General features: G+C 37.5%; 4 protein-coding genes and 1 long non-coding RNA gene across 6 annotated transcripts; 4 read left to right on the plus strand and 1 right to left on the minus strand.

Annotated features, from left to right (window-relative positions):
• Window positions 1-542: 542 nt before the first annotated feature.
• On the plus strand, window positions 543-6677 carry ImpE3 (Ecdysone-inducible gene E3). Its single transcript, XM_003703638.3, has 4 exons — window positions 543-1069; window positions 2697-2777; window positions 3993-4669; window positions 6086-6677. The coding sequence occupies exons 1-4, from the start codon at window positions 1025-1027 to the stop codon at window positions 6465-6467; spliced, it is 1185 nt and encodes a 394-aa protein (XP_003703686.2). The 5' UTR covers window positions 543-1024; the 3' UTR covers window positions 6468-6677.
• A 1274-nt stretch (window positions 6678-7951) lies between these two features.
• Window positions 7952-10746, plus strand: LOC100878523 (uncharacterized). 2 transcript variants are annotated; one of them, XM_076540354.1, is made up of 3 exons: window positions 8353-8370; window positions 8442-8544; window positions 10136-10746. In XM_076540354.1, exons 2-3 carry the CDS (start codon window positions 8509-8511, stop codon window positions 10664-10666), a joined length of 567 nt encoding a protein of 188 aa, XP_076396469.1. In that variant the 5' UTR covers window positions 8353-8370; window positions 8442-8508; the 3' UTR covers window positions 10667-10746. The 2 variants fall into 2 exon arrangements, with proteins under 2 accessions (XP_012141437.1, XP_076396469.1); XM_012286047.2 differs by having other exon boundaries at window positions 7952-8544; window positions 10104-10746.
• Window positions 10747-10766: 20 nt separating this feature from the next.
• LOC100880679 (uncharacterized) lies at window positions 10767-15128 on the minus strand. The gene is made up of 4 exons (XM_003703493.3): window positions 14687-15128; window positions 14346-14606; window positions 13759-14271; window positions 10767-13652 (listed from the first exon to the last, which is right to left on the minus strand). Exons 1-4 carry the CDS (start codon window positions 14861-14863, stop codon window positions 13095-13097), a joined length of 1509 nt encoding a protein of 502 aa, XP_003703541.2. The 5' UTR covers window positions 14864-15128; the 3' UTR covers window positions 10767-13094.
• A 250-nt stretch (window positions 15129-15378) lies between these two features.
• On the plus strand, window positions 15379-17187 carry LOC100878413 (uncharacterized). Its single transcript, XM_003703636.3, has 2 exons — window positions 15379-15710; window positions 15770-17187. The coding sequence occupies exons 1-2, from the start codon at window positions 15589-15591 to the stop codon at window positions 17091-17093; spliced, it is 1446 nt and encodes a 481-aa protein (XP_003703684.2). The 5' UTR covers window positions 15379-15588; the 3' UTR covers window positions 17094-17187.
• A 107-nt stretch (window positions 17188-17294) lies between these two features.
• LOC143265884 (uncharacterized) lies at window positions 17295-19605 on the plus strand. The gene is made up of 4 exons (XR_013040662.1): window positions 17295-17437; window positions 17524-17711; window positions 17900-17998; window positions 18085-19605. It is a non-coding gene; the product is annotated as an uncharacterized LOC143265884 (long non-coding RNA).
• Window positions 19606-21471: the final 1866 nt, after the last annotated feature.

A 21471-nucleotide genomic window follows, 5' to 3' on the forward strand; every position in this document is an offset into this window, starting at 1 on the left:
CCAAGTGCCTATATCTCCAAATCCCTAAATCTCTAAATTGCTAAATCTCCAAATCCCTAAACCTCCAAATCCCCAAATCCCCAAATCTCCAAATCCCTAAATCTCCAACTACCCAAATCTCCAAATCCCTAAATCTCCCAACCCCTAAATCTCCAAATCCTTAAATCTCCAAATCTCCAAATATCCAAATCTCCAAATCCCTAAATCTCCAACTACCCAAATCTCCAAATCCCTAAATCTCCCAATCCCTAAATCTCCAAATCCCTAAATCTCCAACTACCCAAATCTCCAAATCCCTAAATCTCCCAATCCCTAACTCTCCAAATCCCTAACTCTCCAAATCCCTAAATCTCCAAATGCCCATATCTCCAACTTCCCACACCTCCAAATCCAACTCCCCGTCCCTCATTCCCTCCCTCCACCTCTCCCAATTCCCCAAATCCCAAAATCCCCAAAGTAACCTCTCCCCACCCACCAAACCCCACAAAGCATCACCAAAAGCGTCTACAAAAACCAAGAAGTTCGCGGAACGAGCTCGCATAGCGGTCGGTTGTCCACGTACGTCGAACCGTACGATGCATACCGATCGCAACTTAATTTAAGTGTCACGATGGCCGGCTACGACTCGTTCTTCCTCGTCTAGAGCGATCGTCGACACACTCCTGCGAACCGCGATCGTTCGCGTGTGCGATCGAGCATGATATAGGTGTGCGAGCCACCGAGGACGAGCTGGAACCGTTACGAGCCTTTTCGAGACCAGTCTCGTGGCGACGCTCGACCGCGAACCTTGATCCGGTCGAGGAAAATAGAGGAATCCGAGGACCCTGTGCTTTTTTTCCCCAGACGACCTCCGACGCTACTTGCGATTCGCGACGACAGTCTGGCGCAGTCTGATCGCGCTTTGAGGACTGCGGGTCGATAATGGGATCGAGCTGGCGCTTACTTTGAAATCATTCTTTCGAATTTCTTGTGTGTAATTACTGGGTAGTTTTTTTGAATAGTGAGGACATTTTGGTGGGGAAATATGAAGGTGGTTTACGGTTTCGTTGTTGTTCTTCTGTTTAGACAGGTAAGTTATGTTGTTCGTGGGTGGAGAAGTATAGTGAAGTATGGTAGGATAGTAGTAAGAGAATAGTATGGTAGGATAGTAGTAGAGGAATATGGGAGTATAACTGTATAGTATAATAGTGCAATGTATAATATAGTAGTATAATAGTGCAGCAGTATGGTATTATAGTAGTACAAGGATGTAGTGGTATGGTAGTGTAATAGTATAGTAATATGGGAGTGTAGTAATGCATGAATGCACTAGTATAGTAGTGCAGCACTATAATACTATAGTAGTGTAGTAGTGCAGTAATGTGGGAGTACAGCAAAACATGAGTATAGGAGTATAGCTGTTTAGTAATATAGTGGTATAGTGGTATAGTAGTATAGTAGTGTAGTAGTATAGTAGTATAGCAGAATAGTAGTATAGCAGAATAGTAGTATATTAGTATATTGGTATAGTAGTATAGTAGTATAGGAGTCTAGTAGTCTACTAGTATAGTAGTCTAGTAGTCTATTAGTCTACTAGTATAGTAGTCTAATAGTCTAGTAGTTTACTAGTATAGTAGTCTATTAGTCTAGTAGTCTTCTAGTGTAGTAGTCTAGTAGTATAGTAGTTTACAAGTATAGTAGTCTAATAGTCTAGTGGTTTACTAGTATAGTAGTCTATTAGTCTAGTAGTCTTCTAGTATAGTAGTCTAGTAGTCTAGTAGTCTATTAGTCTACTAGTATAGTAGTCTAGTAGTCTAGTAGTCTATTAGTCTACTAGTATAGTAGTCTAATAGTCTAGTGGTTTACTAGTATAGTAGTCTATTAGTCTAATAGTCTTCTTGTATAGTAGTCCACTAGTCTAGTAGTCTATTAGTCTACTTGTATAGTAGTCTAATAGTCTAGTAATCTTCTAGTATAGTAGTCCACTAGTCTAGTAATCTTCTAGTATAGTAGTCCACTAGTCTAGTAATCTTCTAGTATAGTAGTCCACTAGTCTAGTAGTCTATTAGTCTACTAGTATAGTAGTCTAATAGTCTAGTGGTTTACTAGTATAGTAGTCTATTAGTCTAATAGTCTTCTTGTATAGTAGTCCACTAGTCTAGTAGTCTAGTAGTCTACTTGTATAGTAGTCTAATAGTCTAGTAGTCTTCTAGTATAGTAGTCTAATAGTCTAGTAGTCTAATAGTCCAGCAGTCTAACAATATAAAAATATAGTGATGCAGTAGTGAAATATTATAGTAGTACAGTAATGTAATAATATGGTGCTATTACAATAAAGTATAGTAGTCTAACTATAGTATACACTATTATATTACTATAATAGTATGGAAGTATATCTCTTATAACAATATTCCAATGCAGAAGTTTCAGTTTAACAATAATTACGTCCGTTCAAACTCCTCTCGTCAACTTTCTTCTTCAAAGAACCATGGGACACGATTTCCCCAACTTTTCCAAGAACGACTTAATTATCCTCTGAACTTGACACCGGGTTAGTTCTACTTCGAACCGTCATTCGAAGTCGTTTTTACGGTCATTCTTCCCATGTTTTATAGCATCGTACTAATGGAGAAGAACTTGGACCACTAACAATTCCATTTATTTGAATAATCTGACCGTAGATTGACGTAACTATTAATTAATATTCCTTGCTCCAGGCGATCGCTGGGATCATTAGAAATTCCCCGGCGTTTTCGAAGCCCGTGTACTCGGACTCGTATCTTCCGGCTGCTATGCAGGTAAGTGTTACGTTAGATTTATTGGAAATTGATGTGTGGAAGCGTGGGATAGTATACTGCGATTTTGACAATTTGAGAATTTTGGAAGTTGGGAAGTTAGGAATTTAGGAATGTAAGAATTTAGGAATTTGATAAGTGCAATAAAATGTTATCTGGGGAACGTAGCCTCAAGGTTCTAAATTTCTAATGTTCTAAATGCCTGAGGTCTGAAGGTACAATGTCCTAAGTTCTCAAGATCTTGAAACCTCACCGTAACGAATTCTCAAGGTTCCAAGTAAGAATCGTTTCAAATTCCTAACGTCCTAATTTTCGGAAGTTCCAAATTTCCACCACCCCAACTTCTCAAGGTTCCAAATTTCCATCACCCCATCTCCTCAAGCTTCCAAATTCCTAAAGCCCTAAATTTCCCAAGGTCTCAAATTCTCAAGGTTCCAAGCTCCCATCATCCCAACTCCTCAAGGTTCCAAATTTCCACCCACCCCAACTCCTCAAGGTTCCAAATTCTCAAGATTCCAAAGTCCCACCACCCCAACTTCTCAAGGTTCCAAATTTCCACCCACCCAAACTCCTCAAGGTCCAAAATTCTCAAGGTTCCAAACTCCCATCACCCCAACTCCTCAAGGTTCCAAATTTCCACCACCCCAACTCCTCAAGGTCCCAAATTCTCAAGATTCCAAATTTCCACCACTCCAACTCCTCAAGGTCCAAAATTCTCAAGGTTCCAAACTCCCATCATCCCAACTCCTCAAGGTTCCAAATTTCCACCCACCCCAACTCCTCAAGGTTCCAAATTCTCAAGATTCCAAATTTCCACCACCCCAACTCCTCAAGCTCCCAAATTCCTAAGGTCCTAAATTTCCCAAAGCCCCAAACTCTCAAGGTCCCAAATTCTCAAGGTTCCAAACTCCCACGACCCCAACTCCTCAAGCTCCCAAACCCCTAAGGTCCTAAATTTCCCAAAGCCCCAAACTCTCAAGGTCCCAAATTTCTAAGATCGTAAATTCCTAAAATCCCAAGCTCCCTACGTCCTAACTCCCCAAGTCCCAACTTCCAGAATCAGTGCCACCTCAAATCCCACCTAATCATCCCAGTACCTACTAGCTACCCACTACCTACAATTAAACTACCCATCTACTAACTACCTACCACTACCTACTAACTACAATTAAACAAAATTACTTATTAACAAAAATTAATTTATAATTTCATCGACAGGTAATATTTCACGCAGTAGAGCAACTGAAACTCATCCAATCCGAAGAAACTTCGGAAGCCTCCACGTCTTCAACATCCACAACCAGTCAACCAGTTGCACAAACTCAGTCAACCGTCCCAGACGACGAAAGTACAACTCCACACGAGAACATAAAAATTGACGCACCGTCAGCAGCAAACGAAACACTAATTGATATTGAAATCTCTACAAAAAGCGAAATCGATGAAGAGTCAATAAACAACGCTTCGGAGGAATCGATTGACAGCTCCAGTCACCAGGAATCGCCGGAGATCAACCAGGAAACACCGGAAGTGAACTACGCGACGCCAGAATCGAATTACGAGGCGTCGGAGGAGGTGCATCTCGCCGAAGAGGCGAATCAAGAAGTTCCTGAAGAAAATCACGAACCGACGGCTTCCTCTCTGGGTGTAGAAACTTCGTTTATCAAGGAGGTAAACTTAGAAGTTACCACAAAGAGCTCTGGTTCTGGGGAACATCAATCAGATGGGGAGGAAGATAAGAAACCAAGCATTGATAGCGTGGTGCAGGATATTTATGAAATTATAAAACCTACTACGTCTAAGTTTGTGGATGTGGAGGTTTCTGGAGAGTCGAAGAGCATCTTGGGAGTTGGTGGGGAGAAGGAGACTGGGGAGGACGAAGAGGATGAGACTAGGTGAGGAGAAAGAAAGAATTTGAGGTGTTTGGGATTTTTGTTGGGGTAGTTTGATGATGAGGGTGGTAAATGTTATGTGGAATATGAGAATGTTAAATAGAAAATGACAATGTTAAATAGAACATGACAATGTTAAATAAAAAATGACAATGTTAAATAGAACATGACAATGTTAAATAGAAAATGACAATATTAAATAGAACATGACAATGTTAAATAAAAAATGGCAATGTTAAATAGAACATGACAATGTTAAATAGAAAATGACAATATTAAATAGAACATGACAATGTTAAATAAAAAATGATAATGTTAAATAGAACATGACAATGTTAAATAAAAAATGATAATGTTAAATAGAACATGACAATGTTAAATACAAAATGACAATATTAAATAGAACATGACAATGTTAAATAAAAAATGACAATGTTAAATAGAACATGACAATGTTAAACAGAAAATGACAATATTAAATAAAACATGACAATGTCAAATAAAAAATGACAATATTAAATAGAACATGACAATGTTAAATAAAAAATGATAATGTTAAATAGAACATGACAATGTTAAATAAAAAATGATAATGTTAAATAGAACATGACAATGTTAAATAAAAAATGACAATGTTAAATAGAACATGACAATATTAAATAAAAAATGACAATGTTAAATAGAACATGACAATGTTAAATAAAAAATGACAATATTAAATAGAACATGACAATGTTAAATAAAAAATGACAATATTAAATAGAACATGACAATATTAAATAGAACATGACAATATTAAATAGAAAATGACAATATTAAATAGAACATGACAATGTTAAATACAAAATGACAATATTAAATAGAAAATGACAATATTAAATAGAACATGACAATGTTAAATACAAAATGACAATATTAAATAGAAAATGACAATGTTAAATTGTTAAAATGACATTAATATTGTTTAGAATATTAACACTGATGTCAATGCAAGCTTCAACATGAACTATTCAACATAACTTAAACTTATAATCATCAAAGTTGATATTAGACTTATCTTGAAAAGAGCAGCATGACAATGTTAAATGTTAAATAGAACATGACAAAATTAAATTATTGAAGTGACATTAATATTATTTAAAATATTAACACTAATATCAATATAAGCTTCAACACGAACAATTCAACATAACTTAGACTTTCATTCATCCTCAAAGTTGACATTAAAATTATCTTATGAAGAGTAGCATAAATTTTGAGGTTACCAAAAATATCATCAAACCTTACCTTATTACCTTATATATTTAATCATTATTATAAACTTAATAATAAATAATTAATTATCCTCATATCTTCCACTATATATTCCTTACATCTTCCACATAATAATCGATTAACCTTGATTTTCCTCAACCGTAGGTTCACACGTCTAGGTGAAAAGGTGACGCAAGTTCCAAGGCCAAGTTTAAGCAGCTACTTGCGACGTGCCAACGTGCGACCCAGCGCGACTCTTCAGCAACTAGCGAACCTTTACGACTCCCTGAGTAAGGACGCCAGGAAGCAAGGATTCGGGAAATACACAGGCTACTCCGACGAAGTTTTGAACACCCTCGAAACGTCCGCAGAGGGTGGAATCGGGTCGCAGTTGAAGAAGATACTGGACAAAGTGTTGGAAAGAAACGAGTTGACGAGGGACGACGCGAGGACGAGGACTCATCAAGCTGTACGCGATCTTAATAATCCTTCGAGCATGCTTAATAAGGATTTGAGACCTCTGTTGCCTTTAAGATACTCACCCTAAATGTAATACTTACGATTCACAAGATATTATTCTTAGAAATTAAGAATTTCTTTCGGACTCTGTTTGAGGAAATGTGAGATTAGCAAGGTGGAAATAAAGTATAAGTAAAGAATTAGGTATAAGCTCTCTTGTAAGATCTCGATGTTTAGCGAAATTATTATGAGATTAATATTTCTGTACGATTGATACTCAATAAAGGTTTTAAGACGATTTGTTGACTCACTGAACTGCAATGATAATTACTGAATGGGCGGATGCAAGGATGACTCATGTTCGATTTTTTGGCAATGTGATTCATACTTTTCGTTAGAAGTTTGATATTGAAATTACCTAAGAAATGAGTAATCGTTGGATACTGCCATAAGTGCCAAATTCCATAAGTTCCAAATTCCACAAGTCTCAAATTCAATAAGTCACAAATTCCATAAGTCCTAAGTTCGGTTATTCTCAAATTCCATAAGTTCCAAATTCCACAAGTTCCAAATTCCATAAGTTCCGAATTCCATAAGTCCCAAATTCCATAAGTTCCAAATTCCACAAGTTCCAAATTCCACAAGTTCCAAATTCCATAAGTTCCGAATTCCATAAGTCCCAAATTCCATAAGTTCCAAATTCCACAAGTTCCAAATTCCACAAGTTCCAAATTCCATAAGTTCCGAATTCCATAAGTCCCAAATTCCATAAGTTCCAAATTCCACAAGTTCCAAATTCCACAAGTTCCAAATTCCATAAGTTCCGAATTCCATAAGTCCCAAATTCCATAAGTTCCAAATTCCACAAGTCCCAAATTCCTTAAGTCCCAAATTCCATAAGTTCCAAATTCCATAAGTCCCAAATTCCATAAGTTCCAAATTCCACAAGTCCCAAATTCCACAAGTCCCAAATTCCATAAGTTCCGAATTCCATAAGTCCCAAATTCCATAAGTTCCAAATTCCACAAGTCCCAAATTCCTTAAGTCCCAAATTCCATAAGTTCCAAATTCCATAAGTCCCAAATTCCATAAGTTCCAAATTCCACAAGTCCCAAATTCCACAAGTCCCAAATTCCTTAAGTCCCAAATTCCATAAGTTCCAAATTCCATAAGTCCCACATCTCCACACCCCAAAATTCACTAAAATCCCAAATTCCACAAGTCCCAAATTCCTTAAGTCCCAAATTCCATAAGTTCCAAATTCCATAAGTCCCAAATTCCATACGTTCCAAATTCCACAAGTCCCAAATTCTATAAGTTCCAAATTCCACAAGTCCCAAATTCCGTAAGTCCCAAATCTCCACACCCCAAAATTCACTAAAATCCCAAATTCCATAAGTTCCCAATTCCATAAATCCTAAATTCCATAAGTCCTAAATTCCATAAGTCCCAAATTCCATAAGTTCCAAATTCCACAAGTCCCAAATCTCCACACCCCAAAATTCACTAAAATCCCAAATTCCATGAGTCCCAAATTCCATGAGTCCCAAATTCCATAAGTCCCAAATTCCATAAGTCTAAAATTCCCTAAAATCCACCTTCCAAAAATCCCTAAAATCGACCTTCCCAAATCCCAAACTCCATCCACTCCCGCCCAAAATCGCAAACAAATCTTACATCACCTCGCCATTTCTCAACTTCCGAAGGTCCATCAACTCCGTGTATCACATGCAAAATACCAAACAAATCTACCTACGTTATTTCACAGCAAGATTTCTCGTAGCATCGTAACCCGCGAATTTTTCTACGATTCACCTTGACCCAAGGGACGATATTGTTTATTGGCTGGACAATATGAGCTGGCAGAGTCCACGGAACAGATATACGTGCCTCGTATAACAATTTTCGTTGGGTAACGCAGTGTCAATGGTTTGTCCACAAGGCAACGACGTAGACGCGAAACAATAGGAACAGGTACTTCATTGAATTAGGTATATCGAGACCCTACGCCATTGTATTGCACGTTGGTATAAATGGATTTTGAAATCAATGGGTCTTTCAGTCGTTGCGTTGCTTCGAATCGAATCATTGAAAGAGAATAGGTGATCGACGACCACCCTTGGAGAGCCATGAAAATTGTTCTTCTGGGATATTGCCTTCTTTGCGTGAGTTATTGTTTTACTTTATTGCTACGTTTAAGAAACTCTGATTGAATGTTCGATTATATGTCTGTTGTGTAATAATCAATTATGAGACACTGGAAACTGCGTGTTACATTAAATATTATATAATATTCACGTATGGAGAATCTGTCTTTTGCTTGGAGTTTGATATGAGAAAGTTTTGCATATTATATTCTTTTCCAACTTAAAGGAAACTGCACATTGAATTGAAGTATTATGCAATATTCAAGTATGAAAAGTTATTCTACAGTTGAAAATTTTGCTGATACTTCATGTTGGATTGAAATATTATGTAATATTCATGTACGATAAATTTTATTTAGTACATTTAAAGGTTTTTGTGGAAACTTCATATTAAATCTTGATCTTGACATATCTTATATATTCTATAAAGTGTGAAATGAACACTTTCAAGGTTCCAAATTTCCACCATTAAAATTCTTCAAGGTTCCAGATTTCCACAATTCCAATTCCTCAAGGTTCCAAATTTCCATTACGCCAACTTCTCAAGCTTCCAAATTCCTAAGGTCCTAAATCTCCCAAAGTCCCAAATTTCAAAGGTTCCAAACTCCCATCACCCCAACTCTTCAAGGTTCCAAATTCCCATCACCCCAATTCCTCAAGGTTCCAAATTTCAATCACCCCAACTCCTCAAGCTTCCAAATTCCTAACGTCCTAAATCTCCCAAAGTCCCAAATTCTCAAGGTTGCAAACTCCCATCACCCCAACTCCTCAAGGTTCCAAATTTCAATCACCCCAACTCCTCAAGCTTCCAAATTCCTAACGTCCTAAATCTCCCAAAGTCCCAAATTCCCAAGGTTCCAAATTCCCATCACCCCAACTCCTCAAGGTTCCAAATTTCAATCACCCCAACTCCTCAAGCTTCCAAATTCCTAACGTCCTAAATCTCCCAAAGTCCCAAATTCCCAAGGTTCCAAATTCCCATCACCCCAACTCCTCAAGGTTCCAAATTTCAATCACCCCAACTCCTCAAGCTTCCAAATTCCTAACGTCCTAAATCTCCCAAAGTCCCAAATTCTCAAGGTTGCAAACTCCCATCACCCCAACTCCTCAAGCTTCCAAATTCCTAACGTCCTCAGTTTCCCAAAGTCCCAAATTCCCAAGGTTCCAAACTCCCATCATCCCAACTCCTCAAGGTTCCAAATTTCAATCACCCCAACTCCTCAAGCTTCCAAATTCCTAACGTCCTAAATCTCCCAAAGTCCCAAATTCCCAAAGTTCCAAACTCCCATCACCCCAACTTTTCAAACTTCCAAATTTCCACCACCCCAATTCCTCAAGTTTCCAAATTCCTAACGTCCTAAATTTCCCAAAGTCCCAAATTCCTAATGTCCCACTTTCGTACACTTGCAAATTCTACTAATACTTCAAGCAAAATCAAAACATTATATAACATTCATATACAATAAATTTGATTTCTCCCTTAAAAGTTTTTCAAATATTTTTCACCTTCATATTAAATCTTGCTCTTGACATCACACATTCTACAAAATGTAAACTAAACATTTCGCTTTCGCCAGCAAATACACCAAAGTTTGCTGCAAATTTTCAGCTCTCCACGATGAGAGTGCACTCGAAGCCCCAGATAACGCGGCTGTACCCGATCCAAGAGGCGCCAGAGCCGGATGACACGAAGCCATTGGACAAATTACTGGGAAAATTGCGAGCCACGTACAACTTCGTGTTTCGAAAGCCAGAGAATACAAGCAACGTGGAGAAAATTTTGGCCAAGGATGCGCCTGACCCCGACGTGCAGGCGTTGAAATCGATCTGGCGCGATCGAATGCAGAAATTGAGGATCGATGTGAAATCTGAACCGGAGAGGACGTATTTGTCTAATGATGATTGGGTGAATGATATTCAGCCGTTGGATCATTTGGAGCCGTTGGATATAGAAGAGGAGGAGGTTAGGGATAAAAATCGAGATGTGGAGTTTGTCACTCCGAGGAACGGCTTCCAACTTCCGGTGACGCTGAGCCGCCATCTTGTTGACTGGCTGGGCTCGCTCTTGGGGATCACTTATGGCGTTTACTCTAAACTGGCTAGAGCTATCTATAGTAATCACACGGGGACAAGTAATTAGATTCATTTGTTACGACTTGGTTTTTGATTTGATCTTGTGTACTTGATATTATATTTGAATAAAAGAATATTTCTATGGGACTTGAAAGGATAATGTACACTTTCTTTACACTTATTTTATTCAAAAATATCTTGGTCTGAAAAATACATGTGTTACCTCTTCGTTCATCTTCTTTTCTCTCTCTTTTGGCATATTGTATCATACAATAACAATCGTTCGAGTAACACGTAGTTGCAAATGCAATGTATCCATTGTTAAAATAATTCCTCATTGTATCTTAACTATAAATGCCCACGCGAATGGCCAGACGCGTGAACGTGTTCTTACACTAATCAATTAACATTCGTGGAAAGATCAATCGCCATTTTCTTAACCCAAGACGGTAAGACGCGAATCTGAAGGTTCGTCGATATTTTTACCCTCGTGGGTTAAGGGGATCAGGTGGTTGAAGAGTTTAGAAGGAAGAGACAAAATACTGCTATTTTCACGAACATTCAAAATCTTTGGTTCTATGATAACGCGGTAGAAGCCTTATGTTGTGCAGGCCTGCTCAGCAAGTTCCAATGGACATTTTACTCGAAGCTGTGTAATTAGAATGCAAGTAGAAAATGGAATGGAAAACTGTTCTAATGAGTTGTTTACTTATAGCCAATATATGATTAAAAAATTAGAAAACACGGACAATGTGACAGGAACCATAGAAGAAATTGCCCAGACTTTCTACTAATTTAGTAAATAAAAAAGGAAGTGGAAAAATTGTCCTAGTGCAGTTGCTGTGCAGACCTGTCTTAGTGCCATCCGCAATCTTGTTATAATCTCAATTGTTCAAACACTTCGATCCTTGTCGAAATTGTTTGAACAGTCGTGGAAGGTTTCAACGTCTTGCATCGTTGATTTACACTAGGTTGTCAAGAAATTAGCATTAGCGCTACGCTGATACAAGGATGGGATAAAGTTTCAACAATTTCATAACATTAGCCCTGAACCGCTAGAAATAGCTTAAAATTTACACTTTCGATAATGGATAAAAGTTATGCGAGAGATAAGTTTTTTAAAATCCTAATTTTTCGACAACCGATTTTCAGATCGTTTTCTTGAGCAACGTTATCTCCGTTAAAACTATCGATAATAAATAAACTGGCGGAAGATTTGACGGTGTCGAAAGCGCCAGTAAAAAGTTTAACCCTTTCATGCATGATGTAACAAAAAGTCTGCAATATAAAATCCGAAAATTACATGCGATTCTTTGGTACGCAGGAACAGAAGACCTATCACCTGTAAAACCGTCGTTAAATAAGATTCCGTTTACGTAAATTAATCTAAAAACAGAAAATGAGTAAAAAAGTTGTGCATGAAAAAGTTAAAAATGAGAAAAGGAATATGACGCATGATTACGATAAATGAACACGGACGAATCAGAGATCAAAGACAGTCTAACGCACCCATCGAGTCTTCTTCAGGTAAAATTTGTAATAGCACTTATATACACGAAATTATCCTACAAATTTCATAACATTTATCGGCAGTATGCTATTATTTTCTATTGGTACTCGTTCAGAGATATCGTTATCCTAATGGCAGATTGGCTTTTCGTTACCATTGCTAGTTAAAAAAAGACTGCACTCGAAACTCGTACTCACGAAGAAAAAAAAGAAAACAGTACGAAATTCGAGTTGCATCATTGTTGTCGTCATAGACTAGAATCAGTAAACAAACTGTATTTTTAAAGCTAGTTTACACGAGACAGTCACGGTACTTAATAGTTAATTTCCTTTCTTTTCGTACAACGAACTGATATTTTTTATGCATTTCGATTACTAAAAGCGTGGATCGTTCTGAACCTCGGAGCGTTGAATTCTGGGACGAAAATGGAAGTTCGGGTGAAGTCGGTCACGATCGGCTGAGTTCGGTCACCATCGGAAAGTTTGCCCGATTTTGCCCGAAGTTCCTAACCCGTCCAGATTTCAAAAATTCGAGATTCAGCACGAGTCCAGCGTTCACTAATTTAAGACTCACTCAGGCTCTATTAGCGGACGATCCCGAAGAATGAAATACCGATATTTCATGCAAGCGACAGAACTTAGCTGCAGTTCATAGCTCTTCAAGGCGTGTCCGCTTTGAATACAAATATAAGGTACTGCTCGCTTGAATACTAATTGCTAAATCATGTTCGAAAGTTTCTCGGATTTTCCCCTCTTAGAATGAAAACGTCGAAGAATTAATTTTCATTAGAGCATCGTTTAATGCCAATTAGAAATTCGCTCAGTCGCACCCGAATATCTGGGTGCTACTTTCGTTCTTCGAATTCTAGAATACACTCCAATTCCTAGTACACGTCTAACACGTAATTTTCTATTTTGTGCTAACTCCAACGCTCCTCGTTAAACAGCCTTTATTGCTTTGGATTTTAGACGAGTTTTGTCTACGACTAAGATGGCATTAAGTACCTTGTATTCTGAGGCAGAATCTCATTCATGTTGACCGCCTGTTGTTGCAACACGTTCGCCTCCTTCATCGCCTGCTCCTTGAACGAGGAGAACGTGTGCAACAGATTCTGATCCTTCTGAAGGTTCTGAATGTATTGAAGGAAATTAGGCTCCTGCTTGATAAAGCTACCGTCCTTCAATACGAAGCTCACTTCTTGCTTAGGCATATTGGAAACTTCGGGAGCCTTCTCGAAGGATTCTTTCTGCTCGACGAAGAATGGCTCCTTCTTCATTCGATTTCTTCTGATCCCTAAATGCGTTTGAGTATGTTTGTTCAGGTGGTCCTTCCTGGAGAACGCTTTTTGGCACACGGTGCAAGAGAAATTCTTATCGCCGGAGTGTATCACATAATGCCTCGTTAAATGCTCGTTCCTTTTGAACGCTTTCTGACAGACTGGACATTTGAACGGCCTCTCGTCCGAATGGCCACGCATGTGCTGGTCCAGATGCTCTTTCCGCTTTAACATGGCGCCGCATTCTTTGCATTGATACTTACGTTCCTGAAAAACGAAATCCATGTTAATGTGTTCTACTTGTACAGGACTGAACCCTAAAGACCTTAGTAAAAGTCTATGAAAAATAAGGCTAGACCCTTAAGATACTTACTTGTATATGAGCTTGTATGTGTTGTTCGATTTCCGTCTTATCCGGAAAAGCTAAACTGCACTCTGGACAACAGTAAAGAGTCGAACCGTCCAACGCGACGCTAATTTTTATCTCGCCAGTTTTCGCGCGGAATTTCATCTTCTTTTCAGTTTTTGGCGAATCTGTTTGTATCTGTTGCTCGACCTTAATAGTTTGTACTGTATTGTCATTCTCCTGTTGGTTGTCCAAGTGCACGTTCAAATCATTCGGATTAATAGACACCATCATTTGATCAGAACTCATGAAAGCGTTCCCATTTTGCAACTGAGTATTTCTGAACACTGGAACACTGGGAATGTTAAGAATGTTGTTCTGAGAGTGTTCCACCTTCTCCTCCTCTGTCTTCTCCTTCTTCACTTGTTCAGTTTGCAACTTAATCAACTGTTGCAAGGTTAATGGAAGAGTAGTAGCTTGTAGCTTCTGAAAGTACTCAGCCATGGCACTTTGTTGTTGAAGTTGAGCTTGAGAATCTTGCTAGAATGATATTTTTTGTTTAATAAATATTTTCTAAATGTATAGTAGGAAATCTATGAAACAAAATTCTGTACCACTGTTGGCGATTTCACTTCATTCTCAGTCCTTGTATCCAAGTCTTGTTTGATACTCTCAGGTTGAGACGTTGATGGCAAGTACATGTTAGGTATAATTCTTACTGGCAAACTATTTGATTGAACGCTGAGTATTGAATTGTTTTGATTGTAATTAGGAATGTTAATAGTTTGAATGCCCTGCTTCTCGCAAAGTTGCATCAAAGTGTTCGGATCTGGCCATGCAAGTATTGGTCCAGTATATTTATTCGTCGAATTCACCTTAAATGAAAAATCAAATTAGACAAAGAATTCATCGAAGACAATAAATCTTGTGGGTTCAGTAAGAATATAGATCTTACAAACAAACTCTGTTTCGAGTGATTCGATCCGGGAGCAGTTGTATAAACAAGCGTTTGTTCTGCTTGAGTATGATCACCGCTCGTGAATTTCGACATTGGAATTATGTTCGATCGGGACGTTAATTCAGAAAATTGTGGGAGAGATCCGTGGACGACGTTGTTCCCAGAAAAATCCATTTTGCAGCCAATGAAAGATACGCGCCTTCGCGATTAAAACATGCGAACCTTTCTAACCTATAATATCTACCGCGAATAACGAATACGCGTACTGGCTGTGATCAAGTTTTCAGTCTCATATTTCTCGAGTCGCGTTAAAATGCACGGAACACCGTCGAGATAAAACATCGGTGGATAATAAACACGAGACACTAATTAAATTAAAAAAGTCTTGCGGACCGACGATACGTTATAACGTACGCCGCGTCCTACACACTGCTCCAACATGGCTGCAATAAAGCACTATCTTTGAGATTGCATCTTCTATTCTTCAATATGCGCAAAATTCTCCGAAAAATATTACTCAGAACACATCGTATCTTGCGTAATTTAAACGCTTATATATTCTAAAAAAATTCAAATAAATCAACGAGACACATATGCTCATTTTGAAAAAAAAATATGCAAAGAAAAAATGGATTTATTACTTTGGCAGAACTGCGATGCACTTTTTTTATGATCTCTCATTGGACAGAGTATACAATAGACGCTTGACAAACTTCAATTACTAAAGAAGAAAAATAAATAAAGAAACATTTTATCAAATTTGTTTTTTTTAAACAGGTCAAATGAGGGTGAAGATGATTCCAAGTCCTTCAGAGAAAGTAAACGTACGTGATTTGTATTAGGATAAATATTGATGTATGAACTAATAACATTTTATCAGGAGATAAATATGGTATTTTATGGATGAAAGTTTGAACGAACGGATAAATAGGTTACGACAAAAAAGTCGAGCTCTGTTAGCACAAGCAGATTGGAATTCTAAAAAAGTTAAGGAACTTAGAAGACTATATTCGCAAAGCTTGTGAGTATTACTTGTCATATTCCATTTAACGCTATTTCTAATATGTGTCTTATTTGCAGGACACCGAATGAAAGTTATAAAAATGAAGTGAGTGAATCCTTACCCTGTAAAAGAAATATTAAGTCATGGAAACTAAGAAATGATTCCAGAGGAGTTGGTGGAGCTTTATGTTCAGACTACTTCTGTAAGAGCCCAAGACCTGTATCAATGCCTAATATAAAGTCAACTAAAAGAGTATTAACATCTACAAAGAAACATTCAGAAAATCAGTGCTGCTCAGAGAATGTTAACAGAAAACCAGTTAAAGGTTGTTACTGCAATACTAATACTAGAAAAGTTCTGAGATCAGGGAAAACTCAACATAAGCAACATTCTCCTTGCAAGCGCTGTAAAAGTCATGCTTATACCAGTGCAGTGGTTGTAGAAGACAATGAGAAACAACTCTTAACTTCTCCAATAAGCTGTGAAACTTTGAGAAGGTTACAGAAGATAGACTATGCACCTAGATCTCAATTCCTACGCAATGTTCAGAGCAAAGTCTCTCTCCTACAAACAAATGCGAAAGGGGATTGTCCAGAAACGTGTTCCAGATCACAATGCTATCATGAATTCATGTCTAGAAGAAACAAGTACGATACTGATGCCAAACATACATTTAATCAGAAATCTGAAAGAAGTGATCACTTGACAAAACATGAATCTAAAATGCCTGTAACTGTAGAATCTAGTAAAGATAAGACCTCTGAAGTTAAGATTGTAGATAAGTCTAGCATAGGAGTTCAAGTGTCTTTGAAAAAGCAATCAAAACCGAAAATTGTGATCAAAAGAACACTTTCCTCTAAGAAATCTGTACCTGATTTACAAAAGTCAAGTCAATCCACTAAAAGGTCACCCAAGGATTGCCCATGTTGCCATAATAAATCAAAATATTCTAAATCTGTAGAAGATACTGCTTCAGATTACCAACCTACAATCTGCATAAATAAAGACCCTGATACTTCTCCTTCCGATGAAGAAGTTAGGGAACTAAGAAAATTTCGTGAACAGAACTACTTTGACACCCACGGATCCAATCATACTTTATCATCTAAGTCCTCTGGGTCTCTAGAACAATATTTCTTGAACGATAGACTGTTTCCTGAACCCGCAAGGAGGGTTCACAGGAAAGATTTAGTTGTAACGATGCCAGCTTGCGCCACCGTGCAACGAAAACGCGTGCACTATTTCCCTCGCTTTGTCGTTCGTCAAGAGAAGAGCGCCAACTGCAAGAAGAAGCGTTTCCACTCTTGCCCTTTGACTGGTCACGCCATTGATCTTGGAGTCACAAAAATTAGGCCTCCTATGAATAGTTTAGCCCTCAAATATCAGAAGCGGCTGCCTTGATCTTTTATATTTAACATTAAAAACTGATCATGTAGCACTAAAATTTTGTATAGACTTTTGTATATTGTGATAATAAAATGCTGTGGCCATTGAATGTGTTTTAATGATGTTAATGTCCTTTTTTATAGTGCTACAGTGGTTTTTATATGAAGATAGTGTATGTTACGATGGTCTACGTGACCTCATCCACGACAAAGTCCTGTAGAATCGTTCGTCATGATGACTCCTGACCTGTAACGAATTCAAGATGCAAATCTGTATTGAATAAAAGATGCGGATGTTGGTGAAACAAAGATTGAATCACTTGCACCATGCTAGACAGGATGACAGAGTCACACAAACATGTATCTAAATTCTGAAGTAGCCAAATATTTAAGTTGAATTAAATTTTAAAGTACATTCAGTGTCTAATGATTGCAATATTTTTTAGAGGTTACTGGTAAAAGTAATGGAACGTTTTGCAAGAATACTTATAAAGTTAACAATGAGATCTTTATCTATTCATCGAGATATTGTTTCATTATGCGCGTAGCGAAGAAGGAAACATGATTTGATGTTAGCATGCAGCTGAGCACCCGAAGAAAAAAGCATGAAGAATTGTTCTTTGGTAAATTACAAGTACGTGATGACCATGACTGAGCACGGTCTGACCAATGTATGCACCGTGACCTTCATTCCCCAAGATGAGTGTCTCCTTAAAGACATATTTTATACCATCATTTGAATAATAGTAATATATTATTAATTTCGACTGATAGAATCATAATTTCTAAGGTCGTTATTAAATGTCCGTTTATTGAACCTAGGACCTCGAGCTCATTAACGCCGTTAATGAAATACGAAAACTGGTTTCTTGGTTTCTCAACGAAATTGAGAAATAGTCCAGCGTGTTCCAAGATACAATTGTAATATTTTTATTTAAACACAAGCTTGCAATGTTGTGAGATATAATTTCTGTTCTTTTGCAGATATGATTTCTGTTCTTTTACAGATTGAAATTATTGAGGATTAAAGAAGAAACGAGATGTTTCGCAGAATTTCGAGAACGATGAAGGTGGAAGTAAATGCATTTGAATATATCAAGGAACATCCGTATTTACTTATTTGTGATTCATTCGGGTGTTATCGCATTTATGTGAAAATGTGAGAAGAGACAAAACCTGTCGCCCTTCGAGGCTGTTGACAACTATGTGACAACAGTTAGGTTCAACTAACAATTAATTTCAAGTTTAGTAAACATTGGGTTTCGTAACGAATATGATTTAATAATTGTGACTTCATCTTCCTGTTCTTTTGATTGATACGTGAAATAATTGTTTATTATTATATTATAGCTAAATTAGTGTAGATATAGTGTAGAAATAAACATAATTAGTCTAGAATTAAAATGTTACAGTAAAATAATATAATATGTGTATTTAATATTTATAATTTGTAATTTATAAACTAATATCATACGTAAACATTTCGACAAATATAGCAATCGCCATATTTCTCAATTTTCTCAATTCTGTCTCGTTTCAGTTCATTTCGAGATCAAATTTTCCGCAATATCTGGAGACTTCGTTACAATAATTGGATCTGCCCGAGCACCAGTCATCATTTCAAATCATCGAAATCATTTCAATTTTCCGAAATCATTATTTTTCCGTCCCTAATATCTCCATTTCAGTAAATACCTCTACGTTGACACTAAAATTGATTCAAATTAAACACACCACTAATTACCATGTCACTAAATTATTCAACAATTGCAACAAAATTGAATTCAGTGGAAATTTTGCATGAATCATCGCGAGCAAATAGAAATCAATTTCCGTAACATAAAATTAATATTCAGATAAAATCTGTACGTTGTTCACACATTCAATTTAAATTTCAAATTCATTGATCATGTATTCCGGTCAATATTTATTCGCATCGTATTTAAAAAAAAAAAATGAATCTATAAATGTTAAATACACTAATTGCAATTCAATTATGCATCGATCTAATTACCTTGATCGTTATAGAATCAAATAAATGAGACAGTAATAAAGTTCTTTTAAAAAGAATGATAATTATAGAACAGTCCATGAAGAATATTTTTATACCTCCAAGAAAAAATTATTTCGAGTGAACAGGAAAGAGCGTTCGGGAAATTGCCAGATTGTTCAAAGATCAGTGAACCCAGCCCTTGAAGATCTGAACTGTTAACCTTGGTCATCTCTTAACTAATAGAAAGTTGTGCATAATTAATCGGTCGTAGCGTGATCGGGTAATATACAGAATATATCGTTTTATCCTTCGTACAATGACGACAATCGATTGCTTTTACGTCATGGGTCGAAGGATCAAGCTCGGTGCTGGTGAATGCACTCTACGGAAGGATACTAATGCTAGAAATAACTGTTTTAATGAAGGTTTAAAATGTCAGCAAAAAGGATCAGATATGTTCTAGTTAAAATGTGATATAAATTATAGGAAGATGGATGGATGTTTGGAGGGATTTGGAGAGATCTGGGGGAGTCAAGGTTAGATATAGGTTCTTGGGGGTGTGGGGGTTTGGGGACGTAGGAATTTGGGGCAATTGGAAATTGGGGATGTAGATATTTGGGAAGGTAGAAATTTGGGGAAATAGGGAATTGGAGAAGGTGGGAATTGGGGATTGTGGGAATTGGGGAATGTGGGAATTGGGGAATGTGGGAATTGGGGAATGTGGGAGTTGGGAATGTGGGAGTTGGGAATGTGGGAGTTGGGAATGTGGGAGTTGGGAATGTGGGAGTTGGGAATGTGGGAGTTGGGGAACGTGAGAATGGGAGAATGTGAGAATTGGAGAATGTGGGAATTGGGGAATGTGGGAATTGGGGAATGTGGGAATTGGGGAATATGGGAGTGGGGAATGTGGGAATTGGGGAACGTGGGAATTGGGGAATGTGGGAATTAGGGAATGTGGAATTGGGGAATGTGGGAATTGGGGAATGTGGGAATTGGACAAGGTGGTAATTGGGGAATGTGGGAATTGGGGAACGTGGAAATTAGGGAACGTGGGAATTGGGGAATGTGGGAATTGGGGAACGTGGAAATTAGCAAACGTAGGAATTGGGGAACGTGGGAATTAGCAAACATAGGAATTGGGGAATGTGGGAATTGTGGAATGTGGGGTAATTGATATTTGAAAATATAGAGCTTCAAGAAAATAAGAACCGCATGCCTAAAGAATTGCAAAAATACATCCAGAAAAGTACAAATTTCTCTCCATCGATATTTACAGACGCATTTTATCACAATTAACATCTGAAGAATTTATATTCCCCCAAAAAATCCCTAGACTTTTACCCAAAAAGGTAAAAGTACCCCGAAATCAAACATTTCACTAACTACTTCATGCTAATTCCCGCTTAATAACGAGTTCTTAAAACTTCATTAAAGTATTTTATTAACCACAATGTTGTAACGAGAAACAGCTTTCTACTCGGAACTTTCTCACAATAGGTATCTAAACCGGTCACATATCGCCCAGAAAATAACAATAAAATATTCGAAGACGATTTTCGAATTCTTTCCTGCTAGCCCCATTAAATTAATTGAGGAACGTTGTTCGAGGACCGTCTCCATATTTTGCATTCTAGAATATCCTCCATCTTGCATGTATGCGTTTTGTTCTCGTATACGTACATTCTCTCCCGGCAGCTTCTGTCGCTGCTGCAGGTCATTTGTTAAATACAAAAATAACCTTAAAAAATTTAATTCTACCATGTATATGCTTATGTGTGTCTTTTGTTCTTCCAAATGGACAGTTTCACAGAATTTCGCCTCGTTTACGATCCTTAAATTTTCTTTTTTAATTAAAATTATGTGTTTTGTCGAAGAGTTTGGTCATTTACCAAACAATCAAGTTGATAATAATCTATAGGAAGTAACGACTGCCATATTTTTAGTTTTTTTGTGCGATCAAAGAAAAAAGACTAATACGTAGAATTTCTGCTGTTTGCGTTCTCTTTGACGCATATATGACCTTTAGAAGGAAGAAAAATTGTACCTAGTTAATGGTGTGACAAACAACTTGTCGGACTACATTGCAAGAGGATATTTATTGTACTATGATGCCTTGCATAATTGTTTGTACTGGAATGTGATGGAGAGCGTTTGTATGGGAGAGTGGGACGGTGGCGTAATTATGGAAGGGTGGACAACCCCGTTGAAATATGAAACTGTACTTTGAGAGATGGAGGAGCAGGGTTCAAACACGGTTTTTAAATTTGAATATTTTTTACGTGGTGCAATTTTTGGGTATCAAATTTCTGTATTTTTAAATTTCTGCATCCCCAATTCCTACATTCCCCAGTTCCCACATTCCCCAATTCCCACGTTCCCCAATTCCCACATTCTCCAATTC

This window comes from Megachile rotundata, chromosome 15, assembly GCF_050947335.1.
Source record: "Megachile rotundata isolate GNS110a chromosome 15, iyMegRotu1, whole genome shotgun sequence".
Lineage (NCBI taxonomy): Eukaryota > Metazoa > Arthropoda > Insecta > Hymenoptera > Megachilidae > Megachile > Megachile rotundata.

Coding starts and splice junctions, on each gene's coding strand:
- LOC100878523 (XM_076540354.1), top strand. CDS start 8,509: ATGAAAATTGTTCTTCTGGGATATTGCCTTCTTTGC. Junction 8,545..10,135: donor TGGGATATTGCCTTCTTTGC/GTGAGTTATTGT, acceptor GCAAATTTTCAG/CTCTCCACGATGAGAGTGCA.
- LOC100878413 (XM_003703636.3), top strand. CDS start 15,589: ATGGATGAAAGTTTGAACGAACGGATAAATAGGTTACGACAAAAAAGT. Junction 15,711..15,769: donor AGACTATATTCGCAAAGCTT/GTGAGTATTACT, acceptor TCTTATTTGCAG/GACACCGAATGAAAGTTATA.
- LOC100880679 (XM_003703493.3), bottom strand. CDS start 14,863: ATGGATTTTTCTGGGAACAACGTCGTCCACGGATCTCTCCCACAATTT. Junction 14,272..14,345: donor AAGTGAAATCGCCAACAGTG/GTACAGAATTTT, acceptor ATATCATTCTAG/CAAGATTCTCAAGCTCAACT. Junction 13,653..13,758: donor ACATACAAGCTCATATACAA/GTAAGTATCTTA, acceptor TTCGTTTTTCAG/GAACGTAAGTATCAATGCAA.
- ImpE3 (XM_003703638.3), top strand. CDS start 1,025: ATGAAGGTGGTTTACGGTTTCGTTGTTGTTCTTCTGTTTAGACAG. Junction 1,070..2,696: donor TTGTTCTTCTGTTTAGACAG/GTAAGTTATGTT, acceptor TCCTTGCTCCAG/GCGATCGCTGGGATCATTAG. Junction 2,778..3,992: donor ATCTTCCGGCTGCTATGCAG/GTAAGTGTTACG, acceptor TTTCATCGACAG/GTAATATTTCACGCAGTAGA.